The sequence below is a fragment of the Etheostoma cragini genome, chromosome 12, assembly GCF_013103735.1.
Source record: "Etheostoma cragini isolate CJK2018 chromosome 12, CSU_Ecrag_1.0, whole genome shotgun sequence".
Classification (NCBI taxonomy): domain Eukaryota; kingdom Metazoa; phylum Chordata; class Actinopteri; order Perciformes; family Percidae; genus Etheostoma; species Etheostoma cragini.
The window spans coordinates 14,133,880-14,151,676 of NC_048418.1; the positions used below are offsets into that span (position 1 = coordinate 14,133,880).

Consider the following 17,797-nt stretch of genomic DNA (forward strand, 5'->3'; position numbering starts at 1 on the left):
TGCTAAAATTTCCTGTAACTTTTTCACAGGATTTATTTATTTATTTATGTAGCCAATATAATTAAACGTATATTCCTTGTCTTAGGCTTTCGTGTCTTAAACCACAGCAATATGAACCAATTTAGAATATATAAGATGCTAAAAAGTTTTAATTGAATAAAATATCCTACCTCTAGAGCAAGCGACAACCCCTAAACTACCTCCTCTTTGCAGCAAAATAGGCTCATTCACACACTGCAGCCTTACATTAACCACACCCCTTCTCATGTTGCAGCAAAACACTTGACATCGTTTTTTCTGCTATTTTCCCAGAATACACCTGGAAAAGTACAGTGACGAACGTATGCTGATGAGAAATTCGAACAGCGTTGTAAGAGCTGACTCTTTTGAACCTGTTGACTGAGATGCACATTTTTTTGTTTTACTTTTTTCATCCCATAGGTTCATATATGCAACACAAATAAAATGAAATAGATAAATAGTAGGGCTTCCACGAACGATTATTATTTTTTATAGTCGACTAATCTGTTAATTATTTAGTGTTTTCTAAAGCCCAAAATGACATCCTCAAATGTCCTGTTTTGTCCACAACTCAAAGATATTCAGCTTACTATCACTAAGGAGTGAAGAAAGCAGAACATAATGCATTTAAGATGCTGGAATCAGAGACGTTTTACTTTTTTCTATAAAAAGGACTCTAACTTATTAATTGATTATCAAAATAGTTGGTGATTAATTTAACTGTTGGCAAGTTTTGGATTAATCTTTAAAAACTAAGCCGAAAAGTAAAACTTTATATTGTCATAACAATTTAACCTTTTTTCAAATCTAAAATGATTAATATATTTTGTATATTTGAGTCAGGATAAATGGTAGGCTGCATAATTTAACTTTAAAAAATAAAAGTATTATGTTAGCTTGGTTTGCAAAACTGATGGCTTTCAGTTGGATCGCTGTTGAACGGATCGTTTTGGAACCGCACAGATGACAACAACAAAACAGACAGAGCTGCTAAGAGGGTGTTAGCGAAGTTAGCTAGCTACCTGAAATAAACAACTGGTATTTTTGGTGTTACGCCACGAGTTTGACTAATTAGACATTTATTTTACACAAATATGGTTAATCTGTGTAACAACCATGGTTGTCAGTTATTCTAGTCTAGTTTAGTCCAGCTAACGATAGCTAAGTGACTTGCGAAGCTAGCTCTATGTATGCCAAGCAAAGACAGGTTAGCTAGCTAGCTAGCTTGGATGTTAGCTTGTTAGCGAGACCAAGAACAGGGAGATGCGAGCAAAGTGAGGTAAGGCCAACAAATCATTTATTAAATCAATTCAATGTGGAATCCCCTCTTTTATACCAATATAAATGTTAGCATGTGATGTTTGATGTTTTTACTCATCTTATTACATTTGCAAAATCCATCGACGTTAGAAATAACGTTGGCTATCCTGCGGTAGCCCGACAGCTGCGTTAGTTAATAGCCAGTTACCGCAGTCAGCAGGTTGTTATTGACCAGCTAGCTTGCTAGCAACTCTTCTCTGGCACTGTAGCCATGGCTAACTGGAAGCATTGGGGTTATAAAAGAAACGTCTAAGTATCGATGTTCTCAGCCCTAAAAACCGTAACGTTAATCATAAACCATTTTAAGGCCTGCAGACGTGCAAACAGTCATTTACGGCGGCAATCAGCTAACCAACATTGTCATTGTCTGGGATAGCAATTTAGCTGGTAAGCATCAATGGTGAGTTAGTGGTTACTTAGCCGTAACTCTGCTTTGCCATCTTTAACTTGGCATTTTATCAGTGCAGCCTTCTGGCTCTCCAGATAAACATCCACAAATGTACTCTTTCAGGTAACGTTAGTTGAAAGTTAGACCAACATATCAAGTGACTTCTCACATAATAAAAACTCTGTAGTGTCCAGTGGCCAAGGAAATGGTACCTCAGCAAACGCTACTAAGGTATTATTCGGTAGATACGAAATTGCAAAGGCCTCACATGTTTGGGTGGAAGGTGTTGAAATGTTGTCCTTTTGTTAAAGATCATGTAAATCATCTAAAAAAACGGACTATGTCCTTACATATAAGTATGCATACATATACATACAACATAGGTATAACCAAGAAGCTGTATGGTGTTTGAGGCTTTAAGGTTTAAGTAAATGGCAGTGTCACCTCTCACCAGAAGTATTTTAATGATAATAAGAAAAATATATTATCAACTATTTCATGTTCGTGTTTGTGTTTTTTCCCCCGCAGGGTGGCCTTGAATGACTAAATGAGCAAGATAGGCAAATGCAAAGAACTCTGGGAGATTCAACATGAAGTTGTATGTGTTCCAGGTCAACAATGGTAGCACATTGACATTTGACACTGATCTTGCTGTCCAAACGTAAGAAACTGGCATTTTACCCATATTAGTTTGAAATACTGGTCAGTATTGCAGGCTGTTGTTATCTAAATAAATTCTTCCTTTGTCTCAGTGTACTGGAGCTTAAACATGCCATCCAAGCCAAATATAAAATTGCAATTCAACATCAAGTCCTTGTTGTCAATGGAGGGGAATGTATGGCTGCAGAGAGGCGTGTTTGCAGCTACAGTGCTGGCACTGTAAGTTTTAACAATTTGATAGTGTGTGTTTTATTTGTCTTAAAGGTATACAGTACATTTGCATATGTCATGTGCATATTACTAATGTTTCTCTGTTTATCTATAGGAAACCAACCCCATATTCCTGTTCAACAAAGAGATGATCTTGTGTGACCGGGATCCAACAATCCCCAAAACCACCTTCTCAATTGAGAGTGAGATTCAGGTTAAGGTGGAGGAATCTCTACTGATGCCAGCTGTCTTTCACACTGTTGCCTCAAGAACACAACTTGCTCTGGTAGTTATCTTTTCTCTTTTTCCTTTTAAAGCTGCCTTTCATTGCTTTGGAATGCTTTCCTTTCACTTGCACTACCTTCTGTGAGATGAACACAGAGAAACGTTATATCTAATCCATTAAGTATGAAATTATCCTAACTTCTTTATCGTTTTTTTACTTCTCCAGGAAATGTTTGAAGTTGCCAAGAAACTTTGCAGTTTTTGTGAACGATTGGTTCATGATGAACACCTTCAACACCAAGGCTGGGCTGCCATTATGGCTAATCTGGACGACTGCACTCTGTCTTATCAGAAGTTGCTCGGAAAATTTGACACTTCATACGCAACTTATCAGCATGACTTGGAAGAAATTAAGGTGAAACTAACAAAGTAAGTGTTTTGTGGCACAAAACAAAACTGCTATTTCATACAAAGTACTGAATGGTTATTAGTAATTACTATCTGCTTATTGCCTTTGCTGACATGGGAACTATTTAGAATTATTTAATCATAATCTTAGCTCAATTAAACAATTGAAATAACAGAAAATAAACACAAATAATATATTTCTGCTAAAGGGAAATGTGCCTGATGAATTTGATATCCTAATGCATATTTTGTTGTGATTGCAGGTTAGGCACATCCGTTTCTGTAATGGCGAGGATACCTTTGCTGGAATGTTTGACAAGACACAGTTACAGAGAGAGCATGGAGAAGTCCAGTTCAACCCCAGGAAAGGATTCAGATGAGACAGAAGAAGAAAAATCCACTCACTCTGTGCGGCACGCTACAGATGCACAGAGGCCCTCCAAGTCATCAGCATCCTTCACTGCCCCGGTGACGGCCGCATGTGAGCCAACTGAAGACCCGGAAAAAAATGAAACAACTGACAGTGGTGGGCTGAGAGCTGCGTTATTAGACGACGACGACGATGACGACGACGATGATGATGATGCTCAGGAGTTTGCCAACCCAACCTGCTTCAATGTCACACTATTAGACTGGATCAACGTGCAAGACCGACCTAATGATGTGGAATCGGTAGTGAGAAAATGCTTTGACTCCATCAATAGGGTGAGTCACAGATGTATGATTAGACATGTCAAAATAGTGTTCTAAATATGTAGTCATAAATGGTGTTGAAAAATATCATGAGTCTACTAAAATGTGTTTTCTTTCAGCTTGACCCTCGGATTATTCAGCCCTTTCTCACAGATTGTCGTGACACAATTGCCAAGCTAGATAATCAAAACATGAAAGCCATCAAGGGGCTTGAGGACAGGTTGTATGCTCTTGACCAAATGATTGCAAGCTGTAAGAAGTTGGTGAATGAACAGAAAGAACTAGCTCAGGTACGTAAAGTAAGAGATACACACTGTGAAACAACTTTCGCCAGCTCTTTTTTTTTTAAATTTTAATTCCTGCATGTTATTCGCAGGGATTTTTGGCCAATCAGAAGCGGGCTGAAAACCTGAAGGATACATCTGTTCTGCCTGACTTGTGTCTAAGTCACACCAACCAGCTGATGATCATGCTGAACAACCACAGGAAGCTGCTAGACATAAAAAAGAAGTGCACAACTGCCAAACAAGAGCTTGCAAACAACCTTCAAGTCAGACTCAAGTAAAACTGAAAGCCACTTCTTTTCCAATGTTTTTGTTGTACTTGCTTTGTAAGTCATTGCTTTTGACATAGTGCTATGGGCTTGTTCTATTGGCTTACTGATTTAAAAATGCCAAAGTCAAGCGAATACATGTTTGCAACTTTAACGGTGCTAATGATTTTGCATTAGATGGTGCTGCTACGTGATGCTTCATGCAGACCAGGATGGGGAGAAGCTTCAGGCTCTACTCAGACTTCTGACAGAGCTAATAGAAAGAGTGAGGGTGGTGGAAGCCCTCAGTACTGTCCCTCAGATGTACTGCTTGGCGGTGGTGGAAGTCGTCAGAAGAAAAATGTTCATGCGCCACTACAGAGAGGTCAGTGTTAAATGCCATTATTTTACGGTAGTCATGTTTTCAGACATAGTGATTCAAAGAGGTGATCTCTTTGCCTAACTAAATCTGTAGCTTTCAGGCATGTTGTTTGCCCGTACTTGAAAATTAAGTTCACTTTGGTTATTTTTTATGTTTTGGCGGGAATGCATGCTTTTCATTGGTTTTAATCTAACATTTCTGAAGCTTCTTCTGAACTTAACAAAATATGAAAATAGTCGTGTTAGCTTGCAAAATAAACTGGCATTGTGGTGCTGTATCTTTTCTAGATACAGAACCATGACTAAATGTACAGTAAGAGTTAAAATACAGGAAATAGTTAAAATAGTTCATATTTGTCCTCTCTTTTATTGAGTTGGAAGTTTTTTTCACTGTAGTTGATGCATCAGAAAGCTACTCCCTTTGCTTGTCTTTGCTTTCCCTTTTTATATTTTTCTTCTTAATGAGGTTAAATCCTGAGAGCCATAACAAGACATTGATTGTACAGTTTTGAACAGGAATGAAACTAAATGAGCTCCTTTTTTGGCATTGAAAGTCGGAATAGAACATGGCTTTATAGCAGCTCAGTAACATTAAAATTCATGCTAAGGAATGCCAACATGTTTTGAAGGTTTACGTTGTCAGAAACACTATTATTACTTTTGTAGTTCAATCTTTACTATCAATCTTTTCAGTGGGCTTATGCACTTGTGAAGGATGGGAAACGACTGTACGAGGCGGAGAAGTTCAAAAGGGAATCCTTTGGGAAACTCTTCAGTAAGTGTCTTTTGTAAACTCTCAGCTGACGACATCTGAGTAGTCACTGTGAAGCTCATAGCTTCCAGTCAAGGTCAAAGTTGTAATCTGTTTCTTAATTTCCTTTCAGGGAAGTCTTTCCTAAGAAATCGTTTGTTTAGAGGACTCGATTCATGGCCTCCAACATCCTTTTGTGTAAGTTACAATTTAAGAGCATTTTGACCATGTTGGTATGTTCATAACGTTCGCACTGCACTTATTTTCCACTCTGCTTGTTATTGTTTATAGACCCGAAAGCCCAGAAGGTTTGATGACGAACTTCCAGACATCTCACTTTATGACCTGCAGTACTTGAAATCGTGCTGTCCTGTAGAGGTGCAGCCTTTCCTTATGTAAGTCACTGTCCTCCGTTATTGAAATGGCTTTGGATATCACCTTAGTTTAAGTTACACTTCCAGAACAATGCCAAGATATGGCCATGGACAACATACATTTGGAAGTGTATGCTTTGACAATTAATAGGACAGACAACAACTTGTAAGAATTTTTATTGTGTTATCAAAAGTCTCAAGTAATCAAATAGCACTGCCGTAAGTTGGGTGAAGAAGGGCTGTGCGGTACAGAATTACATTAGATACAAGATATACACTGTTTTTGCAATGATGTTAAAGCTCTAAACATACAAAAAATACATACATAAAAAAATCTCTTTAACAACATTCTGTCCCTAATTTTAATCCTGATATAATTTTGGTCCTGATATGATTTTGGTCCTGATATGATTTTTTTTCCTGAAGGGTTCCCACAATGTGTGACTTCGAGCCCTTAAATCGCCACGTAGAGACACTTCACAAGCTGTTCCAAGCTGCAGAAAGTGTGGATGAGATGTCTCAAACTATTACTGACCTGCTAAGTGAACAAAGGGTAATGAAATAATGATACTTACATAGCTGTGTCAATTTAAAAAAAATGAAAATAAATGGTTGTTATACATAGTGTGATTTTTTTGCTTTTCTCATTTATTTATGAAGTAAGGTTTCTCCTTTCTCTCCCTCTTCCTTCATCTGTTCTGTCTTTGCAGACATCCTTTAGTCAGAGATCAACTGTGTTTACCCCACAGTCTGGAAGCATACCGGAGACCACAACACCGAGGTCCTCCAAAACCCCTTCCTCTCTTAACCTTCAGGGACCCAGCTGCCAGCCCCTACATGTTCCCATCCCAGCTCCTCTAGAGGACTTGTCCCCAGACAGCATAGATGCGCAAACATTTGACTTTGAAACCATTGGCCACCCAAACATGGATACCATTCTGCACCAAGGCTCGCTTGACTTGGATTCTCTAGCAGAGAGCCCTGAATCTGACTTCATGTCTGCTGTCAACGAGTTTGTGATTGAAGAGAACATGACCTCTCCGAATCCCATCAGTGACCCTATTAGCCCTGAAATGATGGTGGAGTCGCTGTACTCTTCAGTCATCAACGCTATTGACAATAAGCGCATACAGGATACCACAATAATAGAGAGGGAGAACTCAAGGATCACTTTTCTCAAACAAGTGGTTGACAAGTACCGATCTGCTGCACAGGAGTCCCATTCAAACTTCAGAAGTGTAAAGGAGGACCTCTATCACTTGAGAGGCCTGGTATTAAAAGAACAACAAGACTTTGGCTTTGTTTTGAGGAATATGACCACAGAGGTGCGAAACATTGTGGACAAAATCTGCCAGACCCACAAACTGGAACTGAAGAAGCAGCATCAAAGTGAGCTTCTCTCCCTTCGTCAAGAGCTTGAGAAACAGGTTCAGACACTAACAGAGGAAAACCAAGTAAACCAGAATATTGTCAGAGATGTCCAGCACGCAATGCTGGAGCTGGAGGGGCTTATGGAGCGCAAAGAGAAAGAACTCACACAGTTTGAGAATGACAAAGAGCGATGGGTCGAAGTAGAGCGCAACCAGAAAGATAGGATCAAAAACCTGGAGCAAATGATAAGTGATCAAATTGAAGAGATCAAGATCCTTTCAGCTTCAAGAGACTCTCTGACCAGCCAGCTTGAGAATCTGCACTTTGAGATTGAACGGAGCCAGCAGAAGATCCGGCAGGAGCTGGAAGTTGTTGAGCAGTCCCACTTAAAGGAGATGGAGGACAAAATAAAGCAGGAACACAAAGCAGAACTGGAGACCCTTACCAAGGTAAACCAGGAGGCTTTGGAACATCTTGCTCATGAAAATACTGCAAAGTTAATTGAGGCAGCTGATCACCATGCCGTTGCACTTAAAGAGAAGGACAACCAGATGAAGGACTTGGATGCTCGTATTACTGAGCTAGCAGAACTCCGCTGCAAAGTAGAGGTGGAGCTAGCCCTCAAAGAGTCCGAGACAGAAGAGTTGAGGCTCTTATTGGAGGATGCCAAGATGCAGCAGGCAGAGACTGTGGGGTCCCAGGTAGAGGCAGCAACCAAAGCCCTTAATCAAGAGCTGGCAGATATCAAAAAACAGCTTGATGTAAAAAATGAGGAGTATGAAGTGGGCCTAGCAGAGCTGAGGACTCTCATGAGGATTGAGAAGGACCACTGCATCTCAGAGCTGGTGGACAGACACGAGGAAGAGACTATTTTGTTGCGCAATGAGCTCTCCGGCCTGCAGCGGCAAGCCCAGGATGCTGAGAATAACCATGCTGAGCAGCAACAGAAACTTAACCAGGAAATGGACCAGCTAGCAGCTGCTCTAAGTGATGAAAAAGAAAAGCAGTTGAGGAGCTTCCAGGAACTGGAGCAGGAGCTGAGGACTGTTATTAGCAATTTGCAGGCCGAAAATGACCTGCTCTCCAAAAAACTAGAGCAGGACAGATATGCAATCGAGAAAGATTTAGAAAAAGTAGAGGCCTCTAAGGTTGGATCACCAGATGCCTTTAAAGAGTTGGAGCAGCAGAAGGAGGACATGGAGAAGAGACTGTTAGACAAAGTTAGACAACTTGAGAATGAGCTTCATGAGAGACAATCCTCCAGAAGGTACATGTTTCCTCAAAATGACAGCACTTTGTCGTAGACTGGAGTTGATGTTTTGTATATATTCTGCTTGCATCTAAAATGACACTCAAATAAAATCTGGGATTAGACGAGTAAGCAATCTACTGTACTGTTAATTGAGAGTGGAGTGTTATTTGTCTTTGCGTGTGCTTGTATGTCCACGTAATTCCCTTTGTCCCAATCAAACTTTGTGTGCCTTTCAGTGACGAAGGGTTGTCCCTGCGTGCTGAGGGGCGTGCAGATCCCGGAGCACCTCTGTCTTTAGACTCTGCACTACAAGAGCGGCTGCAGCAGGAGAGGGCCTTCCTGCAGTCCCAGATGGACCTCCTGGAGAAGAAGAAGAATGAGGAGATGCAGAACCTCAAGACATCACTAATCGCAGAGCAGCAGGTTTGTTTTTAGGCTGTAAATAGCTGGGAAAGGTTCTGTCTCCTGCTGTTGTAGTGCAGTGGTAAAAAAAACTATGCCATTATTGATGATATATTGTTCCTAATAATGGAAAAACAGGTAATATGTAGACTGCTTGAAACTGAGTGCATGTGGTGTAGTGTGAATACGCTAACTGCATTTAAGCACTGCCAAGTCAACATAGCACAGAGCGACAATTTATGTAGTAATACTATCCAGTATAGCAATGAGTACCTACTCATACTACCTATGAGTCACTGTCAGGCACTGTCCATTTCAGGTTTAGCCTTACACTCCAACAGCTCAATCTGCCAATTATTTGACTGGCACTAATCGTGGTCACTTTGATCTCCTTTACACCACCAGATCCCCAAGGGCAGCAGAAAGATTGTATTTACTCTTCACAAACTGCTCACTCGCTGCTATTCAGCCGAGTGTTGTATTTGGTCACTTATTGACTACAAATATTTCTCTGAATCTCTGTTATGAAGAAATTGGCCCTCTCCCTGTCACACCACTTTGCATAGTTTAAGCTCATAAGACTTTTGTTTTGCACAAAATATTGCATAATTATTAAATAACAGTTGAGCCCACATAATTACATTTCATGTGTGTTTTGTTAGTGGGTATAATACATGGTGAAGGGATCCGACATTACAATACAAAAACAGATTCATAAAAATTCTCTCCAAACTACCATGGCTGCAAGCTGATCTGCATTGTTAGACCTAAGCAATTAAAAAGCATCCTATGAAATCATTAGTACTTGGGTATAAATTCCCTGTTGTGACCAAAGTGGCTAAATGATTGTTTTTTTATTTCTCTAGACTAATTTCAACACTGTTCTAACCCGAGAGAAGCTGAAGAAGGAGCAGATCATCAATGAGCTCACAGAGAAGTTGCGGAATGTAACGCAGCAGCAGGAGAAGGATAAAGGTGAGGAAATGTAGTAAATGCTCTGTAAATACAGAGCACTTTGAGAGGAGTGCAAACCTTTTTTTTTTAAATATCTATTAAAAGAGGCCTCAGGTGCAAATTGGGTTTTTAAACATGCTGCTCAACAAAAAGCAGAATTCTTTTGTTAAATAAAAAAGGTGTAGACATAACGCAAGATGGTAATGTAATCTTGTTAATAGTATACCCAATAAATGGTCTCTAGTATTTACTGCCATATTTTAAGAACAGCCATTCGTCGAGGTTTCATGTTATAGATTGGCATATTGTGCCTTTCAGTGTTTCTTATTTATCTAAACCTTATTGCAGCTCTGATAGAAACACTCTCCGAGGACCGAGCTAGTGTCATGCAGGAGAAGAAACACTTGGAAGAAGAGCTCAACCGCCTGCGCAGCACTACACTGGTCTCCTCGGCCTTCTTCGCTCCTAACCCCTCAGCTCAGGAGAACACAGAAGCTGGAGCAGGAGCTGCAGCTAGAGCTCTGCCTGTTGCCGGGCCTTTTTCTTCTGACCCCGTGGCTGAAACCGACAGACTGGCCTCTGTGGCGGCCATTCGAGATGACGAGCAGGTTGATTCAGCCGTGGAAGCCAGCATGGTGACAGTCCAGTAAGCATTTTCTCTCCAACAAACCTTGTTTTGTTGATAGTTTGAGATATACTGTAGTGATTGTGATCTCTTAATGTAATTTATTAACGCACACAGACACGTCAAGGCAATACATGCATTGCCTTAATCGGATTAATGCCAGAAAAGGTTGTTTTTTCAGGTTAGAGTTTTGACAGTTTGCTGAGAGGACAGTCTGTGTATAGGAGAAGCACACAATTGTTCCTTACTGTGTACATGTATGAATTTTAAAAATAACCTATTGTTGAAAATTAAAGTTTTAGTTTGAGTTTAAGTAAGAGTTGCTCTTAATGTAATACTGCAGTTTCTTTTGTTTGTCATGTATGCACACTTCTTAAGAAATCGGTTACATACATACTGTATACATAGTCCAGAAATCAGGTTTCTTCAGCAGCAGTGTAGCTCTGCCGCATCATGTTTTCTTAAAAAAAATAAAATTAAAATTTTGCTTGACCTATCATCAGAGAAAACTAATTGAAAATATTACTATAGACATAATTTGTTCATTCAGAGGTTAAGAATATATTTTCCGCACAATAACAATATTTCCTTTACAAGAAATTAGTTTATTTTGCGGTAAAGACCAAACAGAAACTTATTAAACTTTTTTTAGATTGCTCTATTTTGTTAATTCATTTTCTGTGCACATTTGTTAAATACAGTATACCCATACTTAACTTACAGTAGCCCTAGTAGTGGCTGCATCTATACACGGTATCAATCCTTTTGTACGAAGACAGGAAATTAGTTGCCAGTCACGGAATCGAAAGAGGTGTTTGCGTTATTGAAGAGGGATTTTAAAAGACCATTGTGTAAAATAGCAACAACTGGATGGACAGAAAGGACAAATTGACAGTGGAAGGAAGGCAGGCTAGCATCAGACAGTGTAAGTTTTCCATTCATTACTGTTAAGATTTAGAACTATTTAATACTTACACGATTAGAATTGTTAATAGTTTGATCAATTTTCATTTTCTACATAATACATGCATTTTTAGTGACATTTTCTAGAAGACATTTATCAATGATCTACGTTTTCTTTCCTGTAGTGATAACATCCTGATGTCGGAGGAGAAACAGCGGATACTCCTACTTGAGAGGGTAAATACCCACATCTCTATCACTCTGCATTCAAGAGCACAAGACGCCATGTTTCTGGATGTCTCTTAATTGTTTAATCAATCTGATATATGTTTCAGACTTTACACATGAAGGAAGAAGAAAACAAGCGCCTCAGTCAAAGACTGGTCAGTCATTTATCATCTCTATGGGCTATGTCACACATGCTCCACTAGGTGGCAGTAGTATCAAAGAGTAAAACCCTGACTCAGGAGGCTGAAGAGCTCAAGGAAGAAAAAAATATTTTTAGGAAGTGTCAGACTGTGTAAAGGGAGGCATTTTAGTGAAATTCTCAAAACAAAAACATATTTATTACTATAAGTTTTTAAAAACATACTTTTGTGGTTTGACAAATCCTTTTAATCGACTTGCATGGTACACAAAGTAGGGTGAAAACGGAAATTAGACTATAATGCAGAAATGGGGGTAAACGTGCTAAAACTAATTACCAAGCCTATTTCTAGCAAATGTCCAATAAGAGAAACGTTAGAAGTTGCCTATAGCCAGTATTGTTAACCCCTCAGTGTAACGTGTAACGTTATCCCAATCCTTTTCTTTGTAGATGTCTCAAAGCATGTCGTCTGTGTCGTCACGGCATTCAGACAAAATCGCTATCAGAGAGTAAGTGAATAAAAGAATAACGCATGGCCACGCTGTTGTGATATATATATATATTTTTTTTAAGCTAAAACTCTGCTCATGTTTACATGCAATACTGTGTAAGGATACACATTATTGTGTAATTACTTTAATGTGTTCTACGTTTGCAGAAGTTGGTGTCATCATTCCTTTGTCTCTCTTTTTTTCCCTTCAGTTTCCAGGTAGGCGATTTGGTTCTGATCATCCTGGATGAAAGACATGACAACTACGTGCTGTTCACAGTTGGCCCCACCCTGTACTTCCTCCACTCAGAGTCTCTCACTGCACTGGACCTCAAACCAGGTCAGCATCCCCCGATCGTTTTGTGAACATGATGAGAAGTGTAGTGTTGACATTTGTTCTTTTAAGTTTACTAACGCAATAATTGTCATAGTTGTTTTAGATTTAAAATGTCAGGCATTATTGGATTTATAACAATTGTACTACATGCACACATTTTTAACTTAATCTTCATAAGTTTTAATGTTACACACACACACAACCATTTATTTGTGGTTCAAGTCGATTTGTTTTCATTTAGCATCAGGGACCTCAAGACGGCCCTGGGTACTTGGGAAGGTGATGGAGAAGGAATATTGCCAGGCGAAAAAGGTACTGAATTTGACAAAATGTTCCAAAGTGTTCCTTAAATGTGTGTTTTAAACGATTTTTTAAGAACTAATATGCTAACATAAATAAAGTGTGGTCCTGGAAATCTTATTTTATGTGACACTTTCCACACTGGGTTTGGTTTGGATTTATCGTTTTCGATATGTTCTATGCTGTTATATTCACGTCTGTCTCAAAACGTGTTCTTTTCTTGTCTCTTTTCCTTCACCAGGCCCAGAACAGGTTCAAAGTTCCATTAGGAACCAAGTTCTACAGAGTGAAAGCTGTTCCATGGAACAGAAAAGTATAATAGCCAAGTAATGAGCTAAAAATGTATATTTATATTGCTTAATTTTTGAACAGAAACTTCACATCATAATTCTTAACTTGAAAATCGAAAGACCTTAAAAACAGAAAGAATTTAAGATAGTCATCATGCTATTTTCAATTTCAGTTCAAGATCCCACCTGCTACTACATTTGTTTTCTTTTAAACCCAGATTTGTTATTGTGGACCAAATGCTATTAACTTTATTAGGGCATTGCCCTATACACTGTGGTGTTAGGCCATTTGACCTGTGTGTAAAATTGAACAAAATTGTTAAATATTAGTTCTCATTATCAGCATTTGTTCTTTTGTGGAAAATACTGTGTCATTATCAACATAATTAAATAAAAATATACATTTTATTATAAATGTTTATGGAGGAATGTTCATGGCATGCATATTGATATATTTTCTTTGATTTACTTATCCAGATAAATGTTGTAGTTGGAAATGTAGTAATGCTGTTTGTTACTCACAAAGCAGTGTGGCCCTCTGTCAATACTGAAATGTACATTATGGCTGACTGATGGAAACAGTCGTCTTTGCAATCCTTGAAATGCACTTTCAAAAACAATGCTTTTGTTGATTTAATAAGGGAAGTTAATTGAGCTGTCAAAACTAAATAAATATATCAGCACAAACTTCTCACTATCATAGAATATTGATATGTAGAAAGGAATACTTTGTGACTGTGTTTCATTATCCGAGGACATTGTACATTATCCATCCATTCACACATGTAACAATAATTGACTGTATTGTAAAAGATAGAGTTTTGAAACAATAAAGGATTGATCCCAAACATTGTGTGCTGATTTTATGATTTGGAAATTATATGTGATGCTAAGAAATGTACATGATGCCTTTCACTCTTATCTATTTTATCACCCTAATCGTTAGGGGGTGAAAGGTTTTCTTAGTTCATGGACAAAAACAAATTTACCACACACTGCTCGCCTGCTTAGATTTCTGTATTAACGAGAAACAATTTTATTAGAGCTTATAATGAAATAAAATACTAAATCATATACAGTGACTTTTAGGATGTATATGATAAATAGCTTTTTAATGATGCTTTAAAAAAAGTATTAGGGATTCAGGAGTCAATGTGGAATAGCACAGTGTAGTGAATTCATTTGATTTAGCATTTTTGCTTTTGTGGAAACATTAATGTTGGCACGCTGCTGCAGGAAACAGACTTCAAAAAGGCTTCAAATCGGGGCCCAAGAACGATGCGGCCCTCATGGAGAAGGAAGCCCACCAACATCACTTTCCCAGTTCACAGCGGGGAGCATAGCAGCTCTCTGCCGAGCACTCTCTACCATGTGGGTCTAGGGGTGTTTTAACAATGTTTAGCTCTATTTTCTCCATTTAGCATAAGCCTGTTGTCACATTTGGATGGCTCCTTCATAAATTGATGGTGTGATTCCTACAATTTCGGGACAGGCCTGAACGACAAAATATGCAACACAACATTCGATACCGAGGTGGCTGGCAAGCACCAACCATGTGCACTGGACAGGCTCTTAGTGTAAATGTTTACAACCCCCCACTGAGCTCAGTGCTGCTGGGAGTCACTCATCAGGCTGAATGGGATTTAACATTGCCATGTGTAGTCTCTAGCTAGTTCCTCCATTAAAACTGCCTTTGACTTGCTGTCAAACTTCTTGACTACTTATCTTCAGTACTGTGCTGTTGGGAAGCTGTATTCATTTACAAAGAGCTGTCCATCTCTTTTTTTTGTTTTGTAAAATTTAATAAGGAATTTATGATTTAATTAGACAGGATACCTAACAACAAAAATGTTACAATTCTCTGTTCTGTTTTTTTTTAATAAATACGTAGCACTTGTGCACAAAACTAGAGATTATATATTGCTTTTCAAGAAAATATGAAAAAATACATATAAAGACTGAAAATAGGAAGCCATAAAAGGTCAGAAATACGTGTTACATATGTATGACATGCATACAAATAACTTATATGTAGGATATAACATATATATTCTATAGGCACGTCTGTAAACATATTACCCAAATTAAATTTTAAAAAGCATTTCAATAAAAATATTTTCTCAGGGACAATATTAAGTCTGAGTTAAGGTGTACTAACAGCAAAACCTTTTTTAATGGACAAGACAATAGCAAATTATATACAATATGTATATATGCACTTATCATTTATAGTTAATAGTACAGAGAACTGTAAGACTTAATGTTTGTTGTGCACAAACAGTTTTTACGTAATAGTGAAGGGATATCACTGCCTGTTTGATCCTGAAACTTTTTTATTAGAAAACAAAAAAACTAAAATCTAACACAACTTCATACTGCCTTTACTTACAATATTTATTCCTATACAAGTTAATTCAAAGTAATCTCTTTTAACACTATCATACAACAAGTTCAAAGGGAACTTTGTTTGTGTTCAAAAGCAGGAATTCATCAAAAATGTTCTCCAATAATTGTATAAGGAGAGATGTACTAATGCAGCTTTCATATGCCATCAGCTGAAATCCAAAGACACATTATAATGGCTTTTCTTTGCATGTCAACACATGCTGGAGGCACTAAATTAAGGTTTAGATGAGTAAATGTGAAAAATCTAAACGATGTCAGAGACAACTCACAAAAGAATGTCACACAGTCTCAGATCTTACCCTTTGTTACAGATATTCTCTGTATATGAAGATAATACACAAGTTGTATTTGATTTTCCAATATCTCTGACACTATACGAGATAGACGGCGCTGCAAATAAACAAGCATTATTTGTAGGGTAAATATATGCATGAACTTCAAATGATGGATAAATGAAAATAAATATGAAAGCCTTAACATAACATTTATATTTTTGAAATCTAAAATGGAACGAGTGTGTTGCAGAAGAGCCAAGAGGCATTAAGGCTGAAACTGCAAACCAAGGAGTAAATCGACTTAATGCCATCACATTTCCACCCTATTCATGCCTAAGAAAAGGGTTAGGGAAAGAGATTAGGTTATATATCTGCTGTCAGGGACTGAAGAGACCAAGAAGAGAACTTCACCTAAACAGAATGATGATCAAACAGACATGCTTTAACAGACATGCTTCATAATCTCATCCGTTATTGTCCCTTCTCTGCCTTGACTACAGGTTCAGTAGAAAATCTTAGACAGGGGCAGATTAAATGTGTGATGAAATGTCTGAGAAATATGTGAGAATGCGCAATATAAGGATGGTTGATTTTCTACCCACATGATGAACATAATCACTATTAGTAACACATATCCACATAAATATGATAATTCAAATTTTAAACACATTTATTGGGTTCATATTGGAAATCATCATCATCTCATGGCATAGTTTTATGGATAATTACCGCCAAAGAGATAATGCAGCATATGAAAGGAAAGCTTTGAGGCTTCTCCACTCACTGGGAGGAGAGTGCGTAGGTTTTGTTGTGCATCTGAGCTCTACCCAAAAGGCAAATATGTGGAAAGTTTGGTGACAAGCATCCAGGCATGTGGTTAACAAGATTGCATCTGGTGAGCAGGAAGTGTAGGATAGAACTAAACTACGTTTTAAAAAGGAGAAATTATTTTCACATTAAGTTCAATTCCATCAGTAATCCTTCTAAATATAGATAGAACTATTTCATTTTCAGTAGAAAATAATTATTCAAATACCCTATAGTGCAAATCCCATTAATTTAGTGCATGACACAGTTTTTTTGATTTCCTACCACAGAACAAAAAACGGAAGAAGAATCCAGTAAACATTCGAATCTGTTGTCTTATTTTGGTAATCTGGCTGCTTAATGACAAGTAAATAATCAATACAAATAGTTCTGAAGTGTCTGAAAATAGACAGGCGATTTAAACTGTAACTAACAGCCATGCATTTTCCAGCTGCAGAGCAGTGTTGAGGAAATGACACCAGCTTTGATGGGTTGTATAGCTTTTGAGATGAGCCTCTTTATGCCGCTTGCAGTTCCATTATGGCTTTGTTCGAAAGCTTGTTTACCTGCTGATAACATACACTGGTGGATTCAGGAGCACCGATCCAAAATCTGCTGCCAAAGTCACTCAAGTCTCATTGTACTGCAGGAGGGGAAGAATGAAATGTTTATGCGGAGGGGAATGCAAATGCTAAATGTGAAATCAAACTATGGGACCAATAAGGGATCAGAATAACTTTGCCAGGTTTTATTTTTAGCCCAGTTGCAACGCTAGCTTTGTGAAACACTCTTCAGTTTAGCCTCTGTGCATCTGTGTGCTAAGGTTTTACTCAGTGGAAAAATGCTGTTCCAATTTTACAAATATGTTTAAACTGTAGATTATCAAATAGGTCGAGGAGAATATAGTCTGATTCAATAAGGCTTCATATTATTTTAATTAAACTGGCTGGTTGAGGAAAATACCTGATTATGGAGCTGTTTGTCTCTGATAATATTCAATATCAAATAACCAGCAGATCAAAAACTGCTCATCAAATCTCATCATTGTACATCAC

General features: G+C 38.1%; 1 protein-coding gene across 2 annotated transcripts; it reads left to right on the plus strand.

Moving 5' to 3' along the window:
* The first annotated feature begins 969 nt into the window (after nt 1-969).
* On the plus strand, nt 970-14,105 carry rb1cc1 (RB1-inducible coiled-coil 1). 2 transcript variants are annotated; one of them, XM_034887757.1, is made up of 23 exons: nt 970-1,300; nt 2,258-2,390; nt 2,482-2,608; nt 2,715-2,885; nt 3,051-3,253; nt 3,496-3,937; nt 4,045-4,215; nt 4,302-4,486; nt 4,656-4,842; nt 5,532-5,613; nt 5,723-5,787; nt 5,881-5,984; nt 6,390-6,516; nt 6,674-8,601; nt 8,823-9,009; nt 9,855-9,963; nt 10,291-10,588; nt 11,656-11,707; nt 11,806-11,853; nt 12,288-12,346; nt 12,540-12,667; nt 12,906-12,976; nt 13,206-14,105. In XM_034887757.1, exons 2-23 carry the CDS (start codon nt 2,320-2,322, stop codon nt 13,281-13,283), a joined length of 4,893 nt encoding a protein of 1,630 aa, XP_034743648.1. In that variant the 5' UTR covers nt 970-1,300; nt 2,258-2,319; the 3' UTR covers nt 13,284-14,105. The 2 variants fall into 2 exon arrangements, with proteins under 2 accessions (XP_034743648.1, XP_034743649.1); XM_034887758.1 differs by lacking the exon at nt 11,806-11,853.
* The last annotated feature ends 3,692 nt before the right edge of the window (nt 14,106-17,797 follow it).

Bases quoted from the DNA above. Each gene is read 5' to 3' on its own strand.
- rb1cc1 (XM_034887757.1), top strand. From the start codon at position 2,320: ATGAAGTTGTATGTGTTCCAGGTCAACAATGGTAGCACATTGACATTT. The intron at 2,886-3,050 runs GTAGTTATCTTT...TTACTTCTCCAG, and splicing joins CAAGAACACAACTTGCTCTG to GAAATGTTTGAAGTTGCCAA. The intron at 3,254-3,495 runs GTAAGTGTTTTG...TTGTGATTGCAG, and splicing joins ATTAAGGTGAAACTAACAAA to GTTAGGCACATCCGTTTCTG.